Genomic DNA, 16,283 nt, shown 5'->3' on the forward strand with positions numbered 1-16,283 from the left:
CATATTAGATGTTTATTTCAAATTTGTAGGATACAAAAATAATATATAAATATATAAAAAAAATATGATTAAAAGAGATGTCAAATGACTCAAAAATTAAATATGGTAGCTGGTTAAATTTTTTGAGATCAACAACAAACATAGGACAAAAGGAGTAAATGACACTGGATCTACCTGATTCTCTTCTAATGGTAAGTGCACAAACAGTTTGTCCAATGCCTTTAATTAAATTGAATGCTGTCTGATTTCTTGTAGCAAACTTTGCTTGGCCTTGGGCAATGGACATGTTCTCTAACTTCAATGTACTTTGAACTTCGCATACTTCTTTCTTTTAAGTTTTAATAATGAAATATATTCATTCTTTAATTTCATTTTAATTCCACCAGCTGTGTGATGCTTGCAATGCTAGATATTGAGCAAGTATGCACTGTAATACCCTAATTGCACGTCTCTAAATATGAATTCTAACAAAGAAAACAACAAAGCATATGCTGTATTATTATATGAAAAATGAATAAATTTGAAATTTCTATATGAGTGAGGATAATATCATGATATTTAATGACATCGTCTCTACTCATGTTAACATAATTGAACATGTCCGAAGACTTTCATGCTGTCACAACTCATATTAGGCTATTAGTTTATGGAAGAAAAGGTTATAAATATAATAATATCACTAAACATGATTTGTGTATTTGATACTTGAACACAGTTTAAAGACCCTTTGTTTGGCGCTCAGTAATAAAAGCTCAGACAGTCCAATATGAGAACACATATTGAATTCAATTGCAGTTAATGTGTACAAACTAATGTCAAATGTTTGGTTTCTTTTCTCTTTCTCTTTCTTTTTATTTTATTTTATTTTATTAATACATAAAACATTGTATGACTTCATAAAGAACTTTATGATAGCTCAGTGTCCGAGTGTCTGCAACTTACTCTTATCTCAGCTCTCTGCAACTTGGGAATCTTATTTCAGGTCTCTCATAGTTCTTGAAAAGCTCTAAGAAAAGCTTATCATACCTATCCAAGTGACAATTCAATCAAAATTTGAGAGTTCTAATGGCAAACCCTTTTCACCAATCTTTACTTCTTCTCTTCTTCATGGTGTTTTTGTCAATCCAACACTCATCTCAGCTTCAACCTTCTCAATCTCAAGCCCTACTGAAAATCAAGCAATTACTGAACTACCCCTTAGCTCTAAGCAGCTGGAGTGAAGAAAGAGACTTCTGCAATATTGAGCCAAACCCTTCAATAACTCTTGTGTGCTATGAAGATAGCATAACTCAGCTTCATATTTTTGGGAACAATGGCTTTTCTCAAACACGTCATAGTCTCTTTACTGAATCTTTCTTCTCCAATCTTGCTAGTCTTCCAAGCTTGAAAGTCCTCTCTTTGGTTTCTCTAGGTCTATGGGGACCACTGCCTAATAGTGTTGGCAGTTTGTCTTCCTTGGAAATACTCAATATTAGTTCAAATTACCTTAGTGGAACTATCCCTATGGAGGTTTTATCTTTGAGGAGCCTCCAAACCCTAATATTGGATCACAACATGTTCACAGGTGAAGTACCACACTGGCTAAGTACACTACCAATGTTGGCTGTTCTAAGTTTTATGAACAATTCACTTACTGGTTACCTTCCAAATTCCTTATCAAGTATGGAAAATCTCCGAATTCTTAGGGCTTCGAGGAATCATTTGTTTGGAGAAGTGCCTAATCTTTGCAACCTGACAAACCTTCAAACGCTTGATTTGGAAGACAACAATTTTGGTCCTCATTTTCCTAATGTGAGTACTAAGTTGATGACTCTTGTGCTCAGAAAGAACAGGTTTCGCTTTGGCCTACCGGCCAATTTAAGCTCATATTATCAACTTCAGAAGCTGGATGTTTCTTTGAATGAGTTTGTAGGACCCTTTTCACCATCCTTACTGTCACTGCCTTCGCTATATTATCTTGATGTTGCAGAAAACAGGTTCAGGGGAATGCTTTTTCGAAACATGTCTTGCAATGCTGAACTTGTTTTTGTGAATTTGTCGTCGAATCGTTTGACCGGAGAATTGCCTGCTTGTTTAGAGTGGGGTTTTAATAGCAGGGTTGTCCAGTGTGATGGGAATTGTTTATCAAACAGTAGTCAGAAGCAGCATCCATACTTATATTGCCATAATGAAGCTCTGGCCGTGAAAATCATGCCCCGGGAACAGGAGAAAAGTCCAGTTCATAGGGGGGTTCTTGCAGCAGGTTTAGTGGGAGGAATTGTAGCAGGAATTGCACTTTCTGGTCTGGTTTTTTCGGTTACTAGAAGAGTTTCTGGAGGTATAACTATTGCAACATGTCAAAGAGATATACTGGAGAAAGTGTCACCTGCATACACAATGAAACTGCTTTCAGCTGCAAGTAAGATCTACATTCTGTTCTTTTCTTGTTGATGATTGATGATCCATTTCTTTTTCCCCTGAATGCTTATCATGTACAGTTCTATTCGATATGACAAGAGTGCTTTTTAATATTCTTGTGAACTAAATTATGGTTGATATTGAATTACAGATAACTAAAAACTTTCTTGTGGAAGTGCAAGAAAATGAGGGCACATTTCCAGCATGCTTCTGATATGGTATCTCATATAAAATTTTCGATGCCCCTAATTAGATTCGGGCTTAAGCCGATGGATCCTAATGGTAAAAGGCTAAAAGAAGGTTGATTTACAAATTATACACAAATTCTAGGATTGAATAATATAAACACCCAAGTTTTTTTTACAATAAATCTTTCTGTCTCATTGTATTCTATTAAAGTATTTATTGTCTAAGTGGATGCAGTTCTGCTTTAGTGATGATCTTCCATAGCCTTTCTGATCAAGATAATTTTGGTTCATTATTTATAAACATATTGAAATTATTAACATTTTGGTGTCTTAACTTTCCATTAATTCAATTAGATAGCAGTTGGAATTTTGTTGATTTTACGCAATTAAAGTATGCAACCACAAAGTAAGAAAGTCAGTAAGGAAGCCAAAAATGAACTGAGTTTTTCCTGCTCATGGACATTAGGAATGATAGTTTGAACTTCTCTTGCTGACAGGATATATTTCTGAAACGATGAAGATGGGAGCACTTGGCCTTCCTCCATACCGGACTTTTGTGTTGGAGGAGCTTAAGGAGGCTACGAATGACTTCAGTAAGTCAAATGTCATAGGTGAAGGGTCTTATGGTCAGGTATGCCATTCCATATTGTGAGAAACTAACATTTGATTTCATCTACTTAAGCAGTGTTCTCTACTTCTTCTTATTTCTCTTAGCTCTTGCTATTGTAATCTCTTTTACTTCTTTTAATTCCATCAGTGAACCTGTTTGCAATAATTGTTACATAAGAAACTAATTCCTAGGTGAAACTTCTCTCAGTTAAAAAGAGAGATAAATTAACTCATCAGAAAATGGTTCTGAAATTAAAAGAAGACTTTTGTCAACATATATAGTGTTTTTTATCTGTATCCATGAATATATTACATCCTTCTATTGGATGCAAATGCGACTATTAGCATGCAATAGTTTTCTTTTTTCTTGTAGTTTTCTTTCACACGGAGCGAAAAAAGAAAAGGTCATATGCTTTCTGCAATATGCACTGAAAATGCTAGTTTTGGTTAAATGACTTTCTGGAGCTTACTCTGTTGATTCAACTCATGTAATCATTCACAAGAATGTAGCTATATAATATTTTCTATTGAACACATGAACATGTTTTGACTTTATTCCGAAATCAGGTCTACAAAGGATGGCTCATAGATGGCACTGTTGTCGCTATTACAAGCTTGAAAATGAGAAAGAGGCACAACATCCAGACCTATACACATCAAATTGAGCTGATTTCAAAACTTCGACACAGCCATTTGGTTTGTGCTATTGGGCACTGCTTTGAGTGCTACCCAGATGATTCGAGCGTCAGCAGAATATTTCTGGTCTTTGAGTTCGTGCCTAATGGGACACTTAGAGGCTGGATATCTGGTAAAATTGTTGCCCATAGCATTTATTTAAGGAAAATAGTAAATTTTGTTGGAGGCAAACATGCTATGGTATTGGCTTTATACCTTGTCCTGCATATTGAAAGGTTTTCAAACATCTCAACTAATTTGAACTTTGAATTTAATCTTCCCGTGAATGCTACGAGTAACACACCCTCGTCAACACTCTTCCTCGTTGTCGCCGCATAGATACATTTATCTATTTCTGCTTTAAAAAATCAAATCAAATGGGAATTGTAAAAAATATGTTGTCAAAAAGTATAAAATATGATATAGCATTCAGTAATAGGAAAGACCATACTACACTGCACTATATATGTGCTTCATTTTGTTTTCATACATTACTTGATGGGTTGGACCTGATAATATCTTTGTGCTTAAAACTTGGTACAATTGGATGTTTCCACCCACCAATGTGGGACAGACCCTTGTGACATTCTTCCCCAGCCAAACCCATGATGTCTTCGTTGCGTTCGAGCAACCCTGCTCATCCGTCCACCTTAGGGGGACCCAGACACGACCCAACATCTTGTGTGGGTGCTTGGCGTGACACTGGATAAGGGGGCCGGCTCTGATACCACTTGTAATGGGGCAGATGCTTGTCATTTGACCCAAAAGTTTAAGCTATTAGGTGGTGTTGCCTACTCGGCCTTTCAAGCCCAAAACCCTCCCCACCCCTACAATGTGGGACAGACCCCTTTGACACCTAGAATCACTTCTTTTTTATTTTTTTCTTTTTTTACCTTATTTATTTCTTCTTGACTATCCTAGATGACTCCACTGAGTGGTGCTTGCAGATAACCAAAATATGGATTCAAATTGTATAGGATTAAAAGCATTTCCTTATTGTTGTCCTTGACTTGTGTATGCAACTATGATACCTTTATCTATGTATAATGTTTCTTCCACTAACACTATACAGCAGAGAGACTTCCAGGACAAATTTTCAGTTGGACTCAAAGGATGACAGCTGCTATTGAAATTGCTAGGGGTATTCAATTTCTGCATACAGGGACTGTGCCTGGTGTATTTTCAAATAATTTGAAAATTACAGATGTTTTCATGGATCAAAATCTGCATGCGAAAATTAGCAGTTATAATCTGCCATTGTTATCTGAAAATAAGAGACAGGTATGCCAAGAAGAAACTTAATTGTTTTTCCTTCTTTTGAATAGTCCTTTAAGCAAATTCCCCGAGTTAATAGTTCTCTTTGTAAATCTATTAGGTAGGTGATGCAGCATCTTCCACAGTAACACAAGAAAATGTTCGAGGAAGGTAAATGATCTCTTTCTTGAAGTCAACTTCTTGAGTTCAAAATTAACAAGCATTTTCTTTTGCCAAATAGAATAGTTATCTAGAGTTAGATTTTTAGTTTAATTCAGTGTTACTAATTTAAGTCTTTAAGGTTAAACTCAACTTGACGATCGAAGTGACAAATCCTGTTTTGCCTTCCACTTGTGTTGCCTCAAAATCAATTAAAGCACTCTTACTCGAAATTGACCTTTGTTGAACATGACCAAACCACCATGAATTTACACAGTGCTACCTCTGGCTTTTCATGAATACATTCAATTCTTATCTATTGTTTCCCATATGTTACAAAAGTTCTCCCCCACACATGCGCGCGCACAGTTTATACTCTTCTATTTACATGCTTAAGATATTTACTTCACTATGTAGTTGTATGTAAACCTAGAGCAATAGCATGATGAACCAAAAAGTCTCCGGGACCTATTGTTAAGAATAGTGAATTACTATTCTCATTAACAGCATTTAACCAACCGGGCAACCATATGCTTCGACCCGCATTGAATGCCGGTGCAACCCTGATCGGTATTCTTTTTCTTATAAAAAATTGTATGTATCATTTGATGTGTTATACTCTGCTTCTCAATTATTAAACAAAATATTTCCTTGAATTATTTTAAATGAATTCTGTTTAAATGCAGGGTAAGACACGCGGACAAAGATGATGTTTATGATCTGGGAGTAATCTTACTAGAAATCATTGTGGGAAGGCCAATACTGTCCAAAAATGACATCAGTGTTGCAAAAGATCTTGTAAGCATTTTGTTAGCATCATATTCTATTCTCTTCTTTAAAATTTTGTTTCCATGATCAAGGCAGATTCTTAATTGTGTTCTTATGAACTTTGGATTGTGTTCGGTTCATTTGCAGTTGCAAGTAAGTTTGACAGCTGATGAGGTAGCTCGAAGGAGTATAGTTGATCCGGCAATTCGCAAGGAGTGTTCAGATGAATCGTTGAAAACAACGATGGAGAACTGTGTGAGGTGTCTGTCCAATGAACCAACAGATAGGCCTTCTGTCGAGGATGTCCTCTGGAACTTGCAGTTCGCGGCTCAGGTTCAAGATTCCTGGAGGGGAGACTCCAAGAGCAGTCAAGGGTCGCCTATCATGTGTTCTATATAGTACTAACGTTAAAAGTTTCTAAGCTTCCATGTATTTACTAATGTATGGTTTCAGGTACAAGTTCCATACTATTTGAGGAATATAAACGTTTTAAAGCATTCCCAGTATGCACATTGCATTTGTTTTTATCCAGTTCCCCGGTAGAAAATGCTTTTCTTAACCAATATGTCAGTGACCTAGCGGAACTACGCCCCTACATTTCATAGAGAGGTCAGGGTTCGAGCCTCAGTTGAGGCATGTGTGTGTGAGAACCAACTAAAAAAAAAAAAAAAAATTGCTTTTCTTTGCAACTCGGAATCTAAGGGGTGAGGAGTTATGGACTCGTGACAATTAAGTCGTAATGCAGAAGACAATGCTCGTTAAGTTGCTGTAGAATTTTCATTTTTAATGGAACATTATTGAGTTTCTAATCATTATCATTATTGTCATAGTCATCAGCATTATCATTATTACTCTTAGTAGTATTGAATTTTCTGTCGGTTTTGTGATTTATTCACAAAGTTAATAGTTTTTTCTGCTGTATCTCAAAATTTCTCCAAAAGGGTGTTTAAGGAATCAAATTATGAAAAGAGGTTTGAAGCGTCGTGATTGGTTTTTGAAATGTAATTTAGATTAGTTGAGTAATCTTTTAACAAAGTTTTAAGGTATGTTAAATCATTTGAAACAAGGGCTTCTTGTGGAAAATGATTTTGAAAACCTTGTAAGAAAAATATTCCTTTGATTGATGGATGTAAAGACGGCATTCTTAAATGGTCATTTAGAGGACATCTATATGAAACAACCAGGCGGCCTTGTGGTCGGTCGCGACCCCGATCTAGTGCTGGAGGAAAGGGCCCCTCTCAGATTGGCAGGGTCACCAGATCGGCAGCTTGTTTCCGAGGGTGCTCCTATTGATGAGGGCAATGGGCCCGTTGCTGAGGATGCTCGAGATACGGAGGTGACACAACTAGTTTATGTAATCATAATTATGTTATAAAGTTTTGTTTGCATATGGAATTAGAAATCGCACAAAACTATCAGCTTTGGTTGCAGTTTACCCAATCCAGTGACAGGCCCATCATTTTGTAGCAAATGCGTGACAGTTCATATTTATTTAAATGACCATACAACTCTTATCAAATTTAAAAAACTATTATGCCTTTGAAAGACCGTAACCAAATAAGCCCCAACGGTCAAGTGCCCCTAATTCACTCATCCTGTTCTTCCTCTGCTGAATCTGATGCCGTAGAAAAATTGTTATATCATGTGTACACACACACACACACACACACATATATATATCATGTATATCGCTGCTGCTTGTCCGATCCCGTTCCTTCTACAATCATGTTGGGCAGACAGATAAAGATCCCGATATTCATTAACTATCGCTATATTAATTATTTATGGCCCTGGATTGGGTCTTCAATGACGTTCTAGTTCTCAGCTGAAATTCTCCGGTCTGGACTGATGTTCATGGGTCGGTTGGCCGTTGTTCTAAACATTTTCAGATTTGAGTAGCTGAAATTCTCAGGTGATGATGGTCTCGTTTTAGCATCAAGCCCACCAAAAAAAAAATTATTTTTTACTATACTACTAATTTTATCTCAGTCCAAAAAAAAAAAATTTATTTATAATATTAGCCCAACCCAAAATTAGCCCATCCTATCAAGTCAACTTAGCTACCATACTAAAATAAAGGCCCAAACCAAATAAGCCCAGGGCCGGCCCTGACCCAAGGTGACAGAGGCGGTGTCCTAGGGCCTCAAAATTTATAGGCCCATGGATGATGGGCCACCAGAAAAAAATAAAATAATAAAATAAATTTAGGGCAAATCATTTCAGCCTACCCAATCGCCTCCATTTCTATTCTCGTTCTCCACTCCGAAGTTACCCTCTCCCTCTCTCTCTCTGCAACTGCAAACTACAAAATCTACAAGAATCAGAAGTTCAAAACTTATATATCAAAACCCATATTTGAGTATATCTATCTGTCTGCAAGAATCAAAAGTTCAAAACCTATTACCTATATCAAAACCCATATCGGCATATCATTTCAGATTGTTCAAAAAATCAAAACCCATATCTTTCAGTTTCCATCGCCCGCTGTTCCAGTTCGGGTTCGCCGTTCGCAAGCTTCAGCGGCTGTCTCTCAACTCTCAAGCTTGCCCCCCTCGGCCCTCTCTCTCTGCAACTGCTAACTTGTATGTATGGGTTTTGTTTTAATTTTTTTTTCTAAATCAACTAATCAAGCTCTGTAGTTCTTGTTGATCTTTTATATATATATATATATATTTTACAATATGAAGTAACAAAATTTGCATTGCATTTTGAGGTAATAATTGCATTGCATTTTGAGGTAATCACCGTAATCTACATTATATTTCAGCAAAAATTTTTTTTTTTTTTTTTTAATTTATTTCTATAACTTCTATTTCTGTTTTTTTTTTTTTTGTTGTCAATTATGTCTACAAGAAAATTTGAATCTGGGCATGAAAAAAGAAAAAAAAAAAAAGAATCTGAATTGGATTGGATTAGAAATCTGCAGAGATTGAATCTGAAACAATTTTTATCAACATGCCAAGCTTTTTGAAGATGGAAATCTTTTCAAAAAAATCATAACAAGAACTTTGACAAGCAAAAATACTTACTATAGGGTAAAGCTCTAAAGTTACTTCTTGAAAATTAAAATACTTACAATTAGCATGCTTTTGAGTGAATTCCATAGTGTTGGAAGGGGCTTGCCATGAACTACCTCACACTCTGCTTCCACTAGTAGATTCTCAAATAGGATTAGTAAATTGGTCAAAGGGTACTGAGTGGTGAATTGTTCAGAAATAAATTGGTAATTTTTTTTTATTAATTACCCAAGTAGGATTTTGAGATTTTCTATGCCTTAATTAGTCAATTGTCTAAAGAAACTTTGTTAATTAACTAAAATTGAATTAAAAAGCAGTTGGATTTTGGTTGAGATATTTTGATTTAGCCCACCCCATTGAGAAATCCTAGATCCGCCCTTGTTTAGCAGCGACTGGTAGCCAGAAAACCCGCTCCCTTATTCTCCTTCAACCAGGTCTCCAGCAGTGACCTGGTATCTCCCATGGGCGACGACCTAGTGGTCGCTAGCATCCACGGCGATAACCAGGTCACAAAAATGACCTGGTCATATTCTTTCGTGGCGACACAAAAATCATCGTGGTGTTCTGATCAAGGCTGTCACTTGAGTTCACGGTGTTGACGCTTCAAGTTTTGGCTCTCGATTTGGTGTAGAGATGAAACTATGCTTTTTGGTCTTCAATGGAGATAGAGAAGGGAGAGAGAGGTTCATTTAGGCAAGGTTTTTTTTTTTGTCTATTTATCAGGAATCTTCTTGTGAAGAAGATGAAATGGTATAAGGGTGCTTGGGTGTAATGATAGCAAGATGGGTCGTTTCCCTTGGTCTCAGTATAGGAGAGGTTTCTTGATAAGGTTGGCTAGGTGTCCACATTTTAGCTCTCTTGCTCCGGCTCCGTTTCTGGCTTGGCGAGGAAAGAAGGTCGACCTAGTGATTCCTAAATACATGTCTTTAGGGTACGATCCTTCCGGTCTAAGCAAAGGTTTCGATGGGTTTATTGAGGTCGGCGAGTCGAGTAATGCCTCTGGCGGCGGCGAGAACAACATTCCTCCGGTCATTGTTGAATATTGGTTCCGCCAGGCTTCTTGATGTCGCCGGCGAGAACAACCACCTTCCGCTAGTCACCGGCGATGATGCGCTTCTAGATGTCGACAAGGGGAAAAGTGCAACCACTGGCGCTGGAGACGATGTACTTCTCGATTTCGGCGAGTCTTCCACCGGCTACGACAACCTTCCTGTAGTCCCCGGAGGGGATGGGCTTCTTAAGAATGGAAAGATGACTGAGAATTATGGGATGGAGGGATTATGTTATAACATATACAATTATATATGTCAACATAACAACTACTCCCTCCGTCTCAAATTAAATGTCCGCCTTTCCATTTTTGGCTGTCGCAAAATAAATGTCCCTTTTGAAAAGTCAAAATACTATTTTTTGTAACATTACCAATTTAACCTTCTTACATTGAACTTATAAAAAGTAAAATCACATCATTTGAACCCACTATGGACATATTTGATAATTCATTCACTACCAATACAATAATAAAATATTAAAACCCATCGTCTTAAAAAGTTAGATTCTCGAAGAGGGCATTTAATTTGAGACGGGAGGAGTATATAACTACATATACTTCCTCCATCCCATATTGCTTGTCCACCTTTCCATTTTTAGGGGTCCCAAAATAGTTGTTCCGATTGAAAAATCAATGTTCTATATTTTGCAACATTTTCAATTTACCCTTCTTGTATTGAACTTATAAAAACAAGTAACGTGTAAAACATGAGGTCACTTTGGACTTAGCATTGATAGATTTGGTAATTCATATAATAAACAATATTAAGGCTTCGTTTGGATTGACAGAATTGGAAAGAAAAGAAAAGATAGGTAGGGATAGCGAGTTTCATTTCATGTTTGGTTTTATATCCTTCCAAAAGTAGGAAGACTTGGCGGGAGGGTAACAACTTAAGTGAAGTTTTCATAATTCCAAAAATAACCTCAACATTTTAAAGAAGGAAATTTAAAAGACATTGGGGTCTCATCTTAACATTAGGGCATATAGTAAATTGGTTAAAATAGTTTCTTTTCTTTTCTCTCCTTTACTTTTTTCAAACAAGAATGCTATCCTTTTCTTTCTTATCCAAACATAAATGCAGGTTATTCTCTCATAACTATTTTTTGATTAGTAAGATCGTATTAAGAAAAGCATTCAAAAGGGGAATGCATCCCTCAAAAGCTATACAAGGCCAAATAGGGCTTCTAAACTCTCAAGAAGTCCCAAATACTCTACCGTCTCCACCATGCATTAACAATTTCTCCATAGAACCCAACAAAAAGGAGTGCTAATAATGGAGAACTTTAGCTCGCCAATAGGATTCTCCTTCCCTACAAAGGATCTCTTATTCCTTTCAAGCCATAAACACCATCAAACACACAAAGGCGTGTAACCTTCAAGAAATCACGGACCCCCTCCCCCCTCTCTTCCCGTCCACCCTTTCCAAGCCTCCACCAAATCTCTGGAGGATCTGGGCATAACCCATTGAATCCTAAATAAACCTAACAACATGACCAAGCAGTCCTAAGCCACTCGACAATGCAAAAGAAGGTGATCCACTGTATCCGCATTTCTCTTACACGTAGCAACAATTGACCACCACTTCTCTCCTCTTTAGGTTATCCTGGGTCAAAATCTTCCCCAACGCGAAGTCTATGCAAAGAAAGCCACCTTAAGAGGGGCCTTAGAATGTCAAATAGCCTTTCATGGGAAGGATTTTCTCTTATAATTAACGTTATCATTTTTTTTCTTTAATATTTTTTTTTATTATATTGGTAGTGAATGAATTACCAAATCTACCTATGGTGGGACCATAGTGATGTCATTTTTTACACCTTTGAGTTTTTATAAATTCGCTGGAAGAAGGGTAAATTGGGAATGTTGCAAAATATAGTACATTGACTTTTCAATTGGGACTATTTTGGGATAGCTAAAAATGGAAAGGTATACAAGTAATATGGGACGGAGGGAGTATATTCTTGTCCATCTTTCCATTTAGGGATTTCTCAAAATTGTTGACCCTCAAATGTAAAAAATTTCTTCTGGAAATATCCTCAACTTTTGAAAATTACCCTAACACTATATTTTGAAGGATAGTTTTGAAATTTAAAAAGGGGACAATGCATGTCCTTTTATATAGTTGAAATTTCAAAGTTGGACAACAATTTTGAGACGGAGTGAGTGTACATGTTATAACATAGCAAACAACTATATATGTTATAACGTATCTTTACTATACGTTATATGTAGCTCAGGGGGGAAAATATATTTGTTATGTTTACTAACGTATAGTAAAGTTATCTCCCCCCCCCCCCCCCCCGCCCCGCTGGGCCGCGCTCCGATAACTATGTACACTAAAGATATTCAGCTATTAGTTAGTTCATGAATAAATGATTCAGCTTTTAGATGCCGATTGTATTGACCTTTGGGGAAGTATTTTTGTCTATATCTTCACGTAAGTTGTTTGATGAAATGCCTTTTGTTATTAGGGGGTTCGAAGTAGTGTTCTTTTAAAATATGCTTCATGGTTGATTGTTCTTGACACTAAATTTTTTTTTTGATAGATTTTTTAAAGGGGTGCAACACGAGGTTCTTGACACTAATTTAATAAGTTCTTTCCCCTTCCCATTTTCCGGTTTTCCTAGTTTCCAAATTAAATTGGTTAACCAAATGTGTCTATTGAAGCTTGTATCCTCAACCTCCCCTTTAGGGAGGTGGAGGACATACCACTCAAGCTATCCCTTTGGTGGTTCAAATTGTAATGCTAACATAGAAAAATGCAACAACAAAACATTTATTTTTCTATTGCAAGGTTGATGGGCTTGAATTAAACTCTCAACCCCACATTTGGTTCAAATTATTAACATGTATTGTTCTATAATCCTTTTTTTTCCTTTCCCCCTTCGTTACTGATTAAGTGGAAAAATGCATGTGATGGAGGCTATGCCCTCGCATCCAGAACCAGACTTGATCACCTTATATTATTGTTCGTGTTTTAATATTATTCATATCAATGAAATTACATAATATTTTTACTGTACTGTCTCATCTTTTTTAGTAAGCAACATATAACAAACAGAAAAAAAATACAGTTTGAGGGGCGTGTAGTGTGCTACAAGCCAACAAATGGAATTTTGCCCAACTTGTGGGATATTGTTGCAGTTTGAGTTGCCCTATATGGGACGACCTGCCAGATTCTTCTGCCCTACATGTCCATACGTGTCTCACATGGAGAGCAAGGTAGCTCACCCAACAGACCTTTGTGTTGAAATGTTTTCTTTTCCTAAGTCGTCTGCTACTCTACCTTTACAACTGAATTTTTGGTGGACTACTTGTGCGTGTATTTCTTTTTTACAGGTTAAGATAAAGAGAAGGCAACATTTAGTTAAGAAAGAGATAGAACCCATTTTCTCTAAAGAGGATATGAAGAATGCTCCCACAACTGAAGGTGTATTTCTTTTCCATATGTTTTGACCCTGAAAACTGGAATTGCCCTTTTCATTTATTAACTTGATTCATAATATGTGGTTTGTGTAATTATGCTTATGTTGAGTAATTGAAGATTTTCAAGCTTGCTTTTTGTTTTTCTTTATGTAGTTTTCCTGTTGTCTTCAAATTTCCATTTTTTTTTTTTTTTTTTTTTTTTTTTTTTTACATAGAAGCTGACCTGATGCAGTTATTCACATGATATGTTCATGATTCTTTTGAGGATTGAATTGAACATGGTATACTTACTGAAAAGTGTTCCTCGCCTTTCTGGGTTTAAAGGATATTAACTGCATGTCCTTTGTACTTTATTAGAATCGTTGCTTTCATTATATAAACATGATAGTCAACTCCAATAAAGTTCTGAACTATATTTTGATTTTCATATAAACTGAGGTCTTTTAAAGTCGGCCTCCTAACACTTGATGAACAGGTTAATGGTATGATGATTTTCATGATGTTGTTATTGGTTAATATTAGCATCTTCTTCTTCTGGCTACGTTCTCTTTTTAAGGCTTCCTAAGTGGAATGGGATAGTTAAGGTCATAAATGGATGAGAGAACAATAGACTAAGTAGATGTAATGACTTGTTTCAAACACATCGTTGTATTACATCCTTTACACCTCCTGTCCATTAAACAACTTAGTATTACAGTAGCTGTACTGTCAATTAAAACGTCTGATGGATGTTTGAAAATTGGTTACCAAATTTTCTCTTCTAATTTTAGGGGAGATTTGCATGTAATTCTTGTTTCCTTGTAACATAAGTACGGAGGGGCTGTTGCTTAGTATAATGGTAAAAGCTCGATCTCACAAGTGTAGGGGAGTTTGTGCAAAGTAATGTCAAGGTTAGGTCTTATCTCCCGACTTTCTCTCTCAACACCTTGATTAGGTGGGGATATACACTGGTAATACCGGTCTTTTAACCATTGGTATATATTGCTTGCATAACAACAGGAAAAAGGTTTTCATAAGTTTTGTTAAATAATGAATCATTGTATTGCACCTTGTGGGACAAAAGTTGAAGTAACTAACCAGATGCATCTTGCGAAGGGGTTCATTTCTGCTACTGTCCAATTTTTTTTTTTTTTTGGTCAAATTTTGTAGAATTATGGAACTAGGATACATACTTCATGTAGTAGTTGCAGTCACTTGCAGATTTCCTTTCAATCAGAGATTGGTGGGTTGAGATAGAATTATGCGGATTGTGAAAGATTTGACTTTGTTAATGAGATTTTGACATCTGATCATAGAATTTTTTGGAATATTTCACACCTTGTAACAAATTGGTTTCCTTGAATGCAAGACATGATGCATTCTCAAAGCTGAAACCCCTATGAACCATGAGGCTGTGTGGTTAGCTTTTTAAAATTAGACCAGTTTTTAGTATTCATACATGCTCAAGTAAACACATGTAAACTTGGTGGGATAGAACATTATGAAAATAGAATATAGTTCAACATAAACAAGATTCTATTGTTGAATGCCTGAATTTTATAGGTTGAAGCGACATTAGGTAACAACTGTCACATAGAAGTTCATGTTATTATTATTCATGCTACTTCCTTAGATGTTGGCTAATTGTGCGATTCTGAAATCCTTTTTTTCCTTCCCCCTTTTTTTTTTTCTCTCTTTGCAGCAACGTGCCCCAAGTGTAGGTTTGGGAAGGCTGCTTTCCAGCAAATTCAGATCAGGTCAGCTGATGAGCCGATGTCAACATTTTACAAGTGTTTGAATGAGCATTGTGGAGAGCAGTGGCGCGAGGACTAAATACATCGCATTCCTGCATTTATCTTTGCTGCAATGCAGGTTGTGTATCCAATTTTGGGTGAAATGATTTTTTGTTCCAGTGGTCAGCTTACAGGAATGAATAATAAAAAATAACAACCAAATATTTTATAATTCAATTCTTCAGTAATTTCAATTTCTGTTAAACGGTCCGCTATTATATTTGAGGTACATTGGATTTCAATCGCAAATATTGTTTTGTCCATAATCCAATCTTAGTGAAATTCATTGCATTCCTCCCTATGCTATCATGGTTTTTAATCCCTTGTAGCTGGGCTTGTAAGCTTGTGTAACATATTAATTGTACAAGTTATGATGAGCAAGATCGGAATTTTAGTACTTAGTGGGGAGAAAAGGGGGAAAAAGGCTTGGATTTTCGGTTGCCCAAGTCTTATGCTATTTAATAAATTGAAAGTTCCTTCTTCTCCAGTGTATCTGTACTTTGCAGTCCGTAGTGTAGTGAAAATAATCCCGATCAAAAGCAGGTGGATTTTAATGTCGGGTTTCTAACTGTTTCTGCTAAAACGATCGGAGAGGATTTTCACTCATGCCGTAACTTCACATTTGGTGTGTACAGATTTTGAATTGTTCTGGGCAGAGTCTTATTATCATCATTGCATTGGAAGTATTGATGATCGCTGAACGACAGATGTTCGGAAACACTTGCTGGAGGTCAAATTGCAAAGTAAAAAGAAACCACATGGAGTTGCTAAACAGAGCTGAGCTAGATGGAAAGACAAGAAAGGAAAGAATTCGAAGTTGATTATCATAATTTGTGTTTGGGCAAGTTGGAACCCAAATGGAGTTGAGGTAAGCTGTTTCATTTTCCTTCTGTGACCTTTAGTTGATAACCAGTAGAGGCGTCTGGTGGGGCTCCAAATGAACTGAGCTAGGCCGGACCCCCCCGGTGTG

General features: G+C 36.5%; 2 protein-coding genes across 5 annotated transcripts; both read left to right on the forward strand.

The window, feature by feature from the left end:
- The first annotated feature begins 830 nt into the window (after positions 1 to 830).
- On the forward strand, positions 831 to 6,556 carry LOC132299959 (probable inactive leucine-rich repeat receptor-like protein kinase At3g03770). Of its 2 annotated transcripts, none has more exons than XM_059796866.1 (7): positions 831 to 2,398; positions 3,083 to 3,216; positions 3,762 to 4,002; positions 4,945 to 5,150; positions 5,245 to 5,294; positions 5,969 to 6,080; positions 6,198 to 6,556. In XM_059796866.1, exons 1-7 carry the CDS (start codon positions 1,066 to 1,068, stop codon positions 6,447 to 6,449), a joined length of 2,328 nt encoding a protein of 775 aa, XP_059652849.1. In that variant the 5' UTR covers positions 831 to 1,065; the 3' UTR covers positions 6,450 to 6,556. The 2 variants fall into 2 exon arrangements, with proteins under 2 accessions (XP_059652849.1, XP_059652848.1); XM_059796865.1 differs by having other exon boundaries at positions 836 to 2,398; positions 4,942 to 5,150.
- Positions 6,557 to 8,259: 1,703 nt separating this feature from the next.
- On the forward strand, positions 8,260 to 15,518 carry LOC132299960 (uncharacterized). Of its 3 annotated transcripts, none has more exons than XM_059796870.1 (4): positions 8,260 to 8,632; positions 13,156 to 13,337; positions 13,455 to 13,545; positions 15,223 to 15,518. In XM_059796870.1, the coding sequence occupies exons 2-4, from the start codon at positions 13,224 to 13,226 to the stop codon at positions 15,351 to 15,353; spliced, it is 336 nt and encodes a 111-aa protein (XP_059652853.1). In that variant the 5' UTR covers positions 8,260 to 8,632; positions 13,156 to 13,223; the 3' UTR covers positions 15,354 to 15,518. The 3 variants fall into 3 exon arrangements, with proteins under 3 accessions (XP_059652853.1, XP_059652851.1, XP_059652852.1); XM_059796868.1 differs by having other exon boundaries at positions 13,190 to 13,337; XM_059796869.1 differs by lacking the exon at positions 8,260 to 8,632 and having other exon boundaries at positions 8,878 to 13,337.
- The last annotated feature ends 765 nt before the right edge of the window (positions 15,519 to 16,283 follow it).

Source organism: Cornus florida, unplaced genomic scaffold (assembly GCF_030987335.1).
Source record: "Cornus florida cultivar Cherokee Brave unplaced genomic scaffold, ASM3098733v1 CherokeeBrave_3.0.0_Hap2_Chr03, whole genome shotgun sequence".
Taxonomy (NCBI): Eukaryota; Viridiplantae; Streptophyta; class Magnoliopsida; order Cornales; family Cornaceae; genus Cornus; species Cornus florida.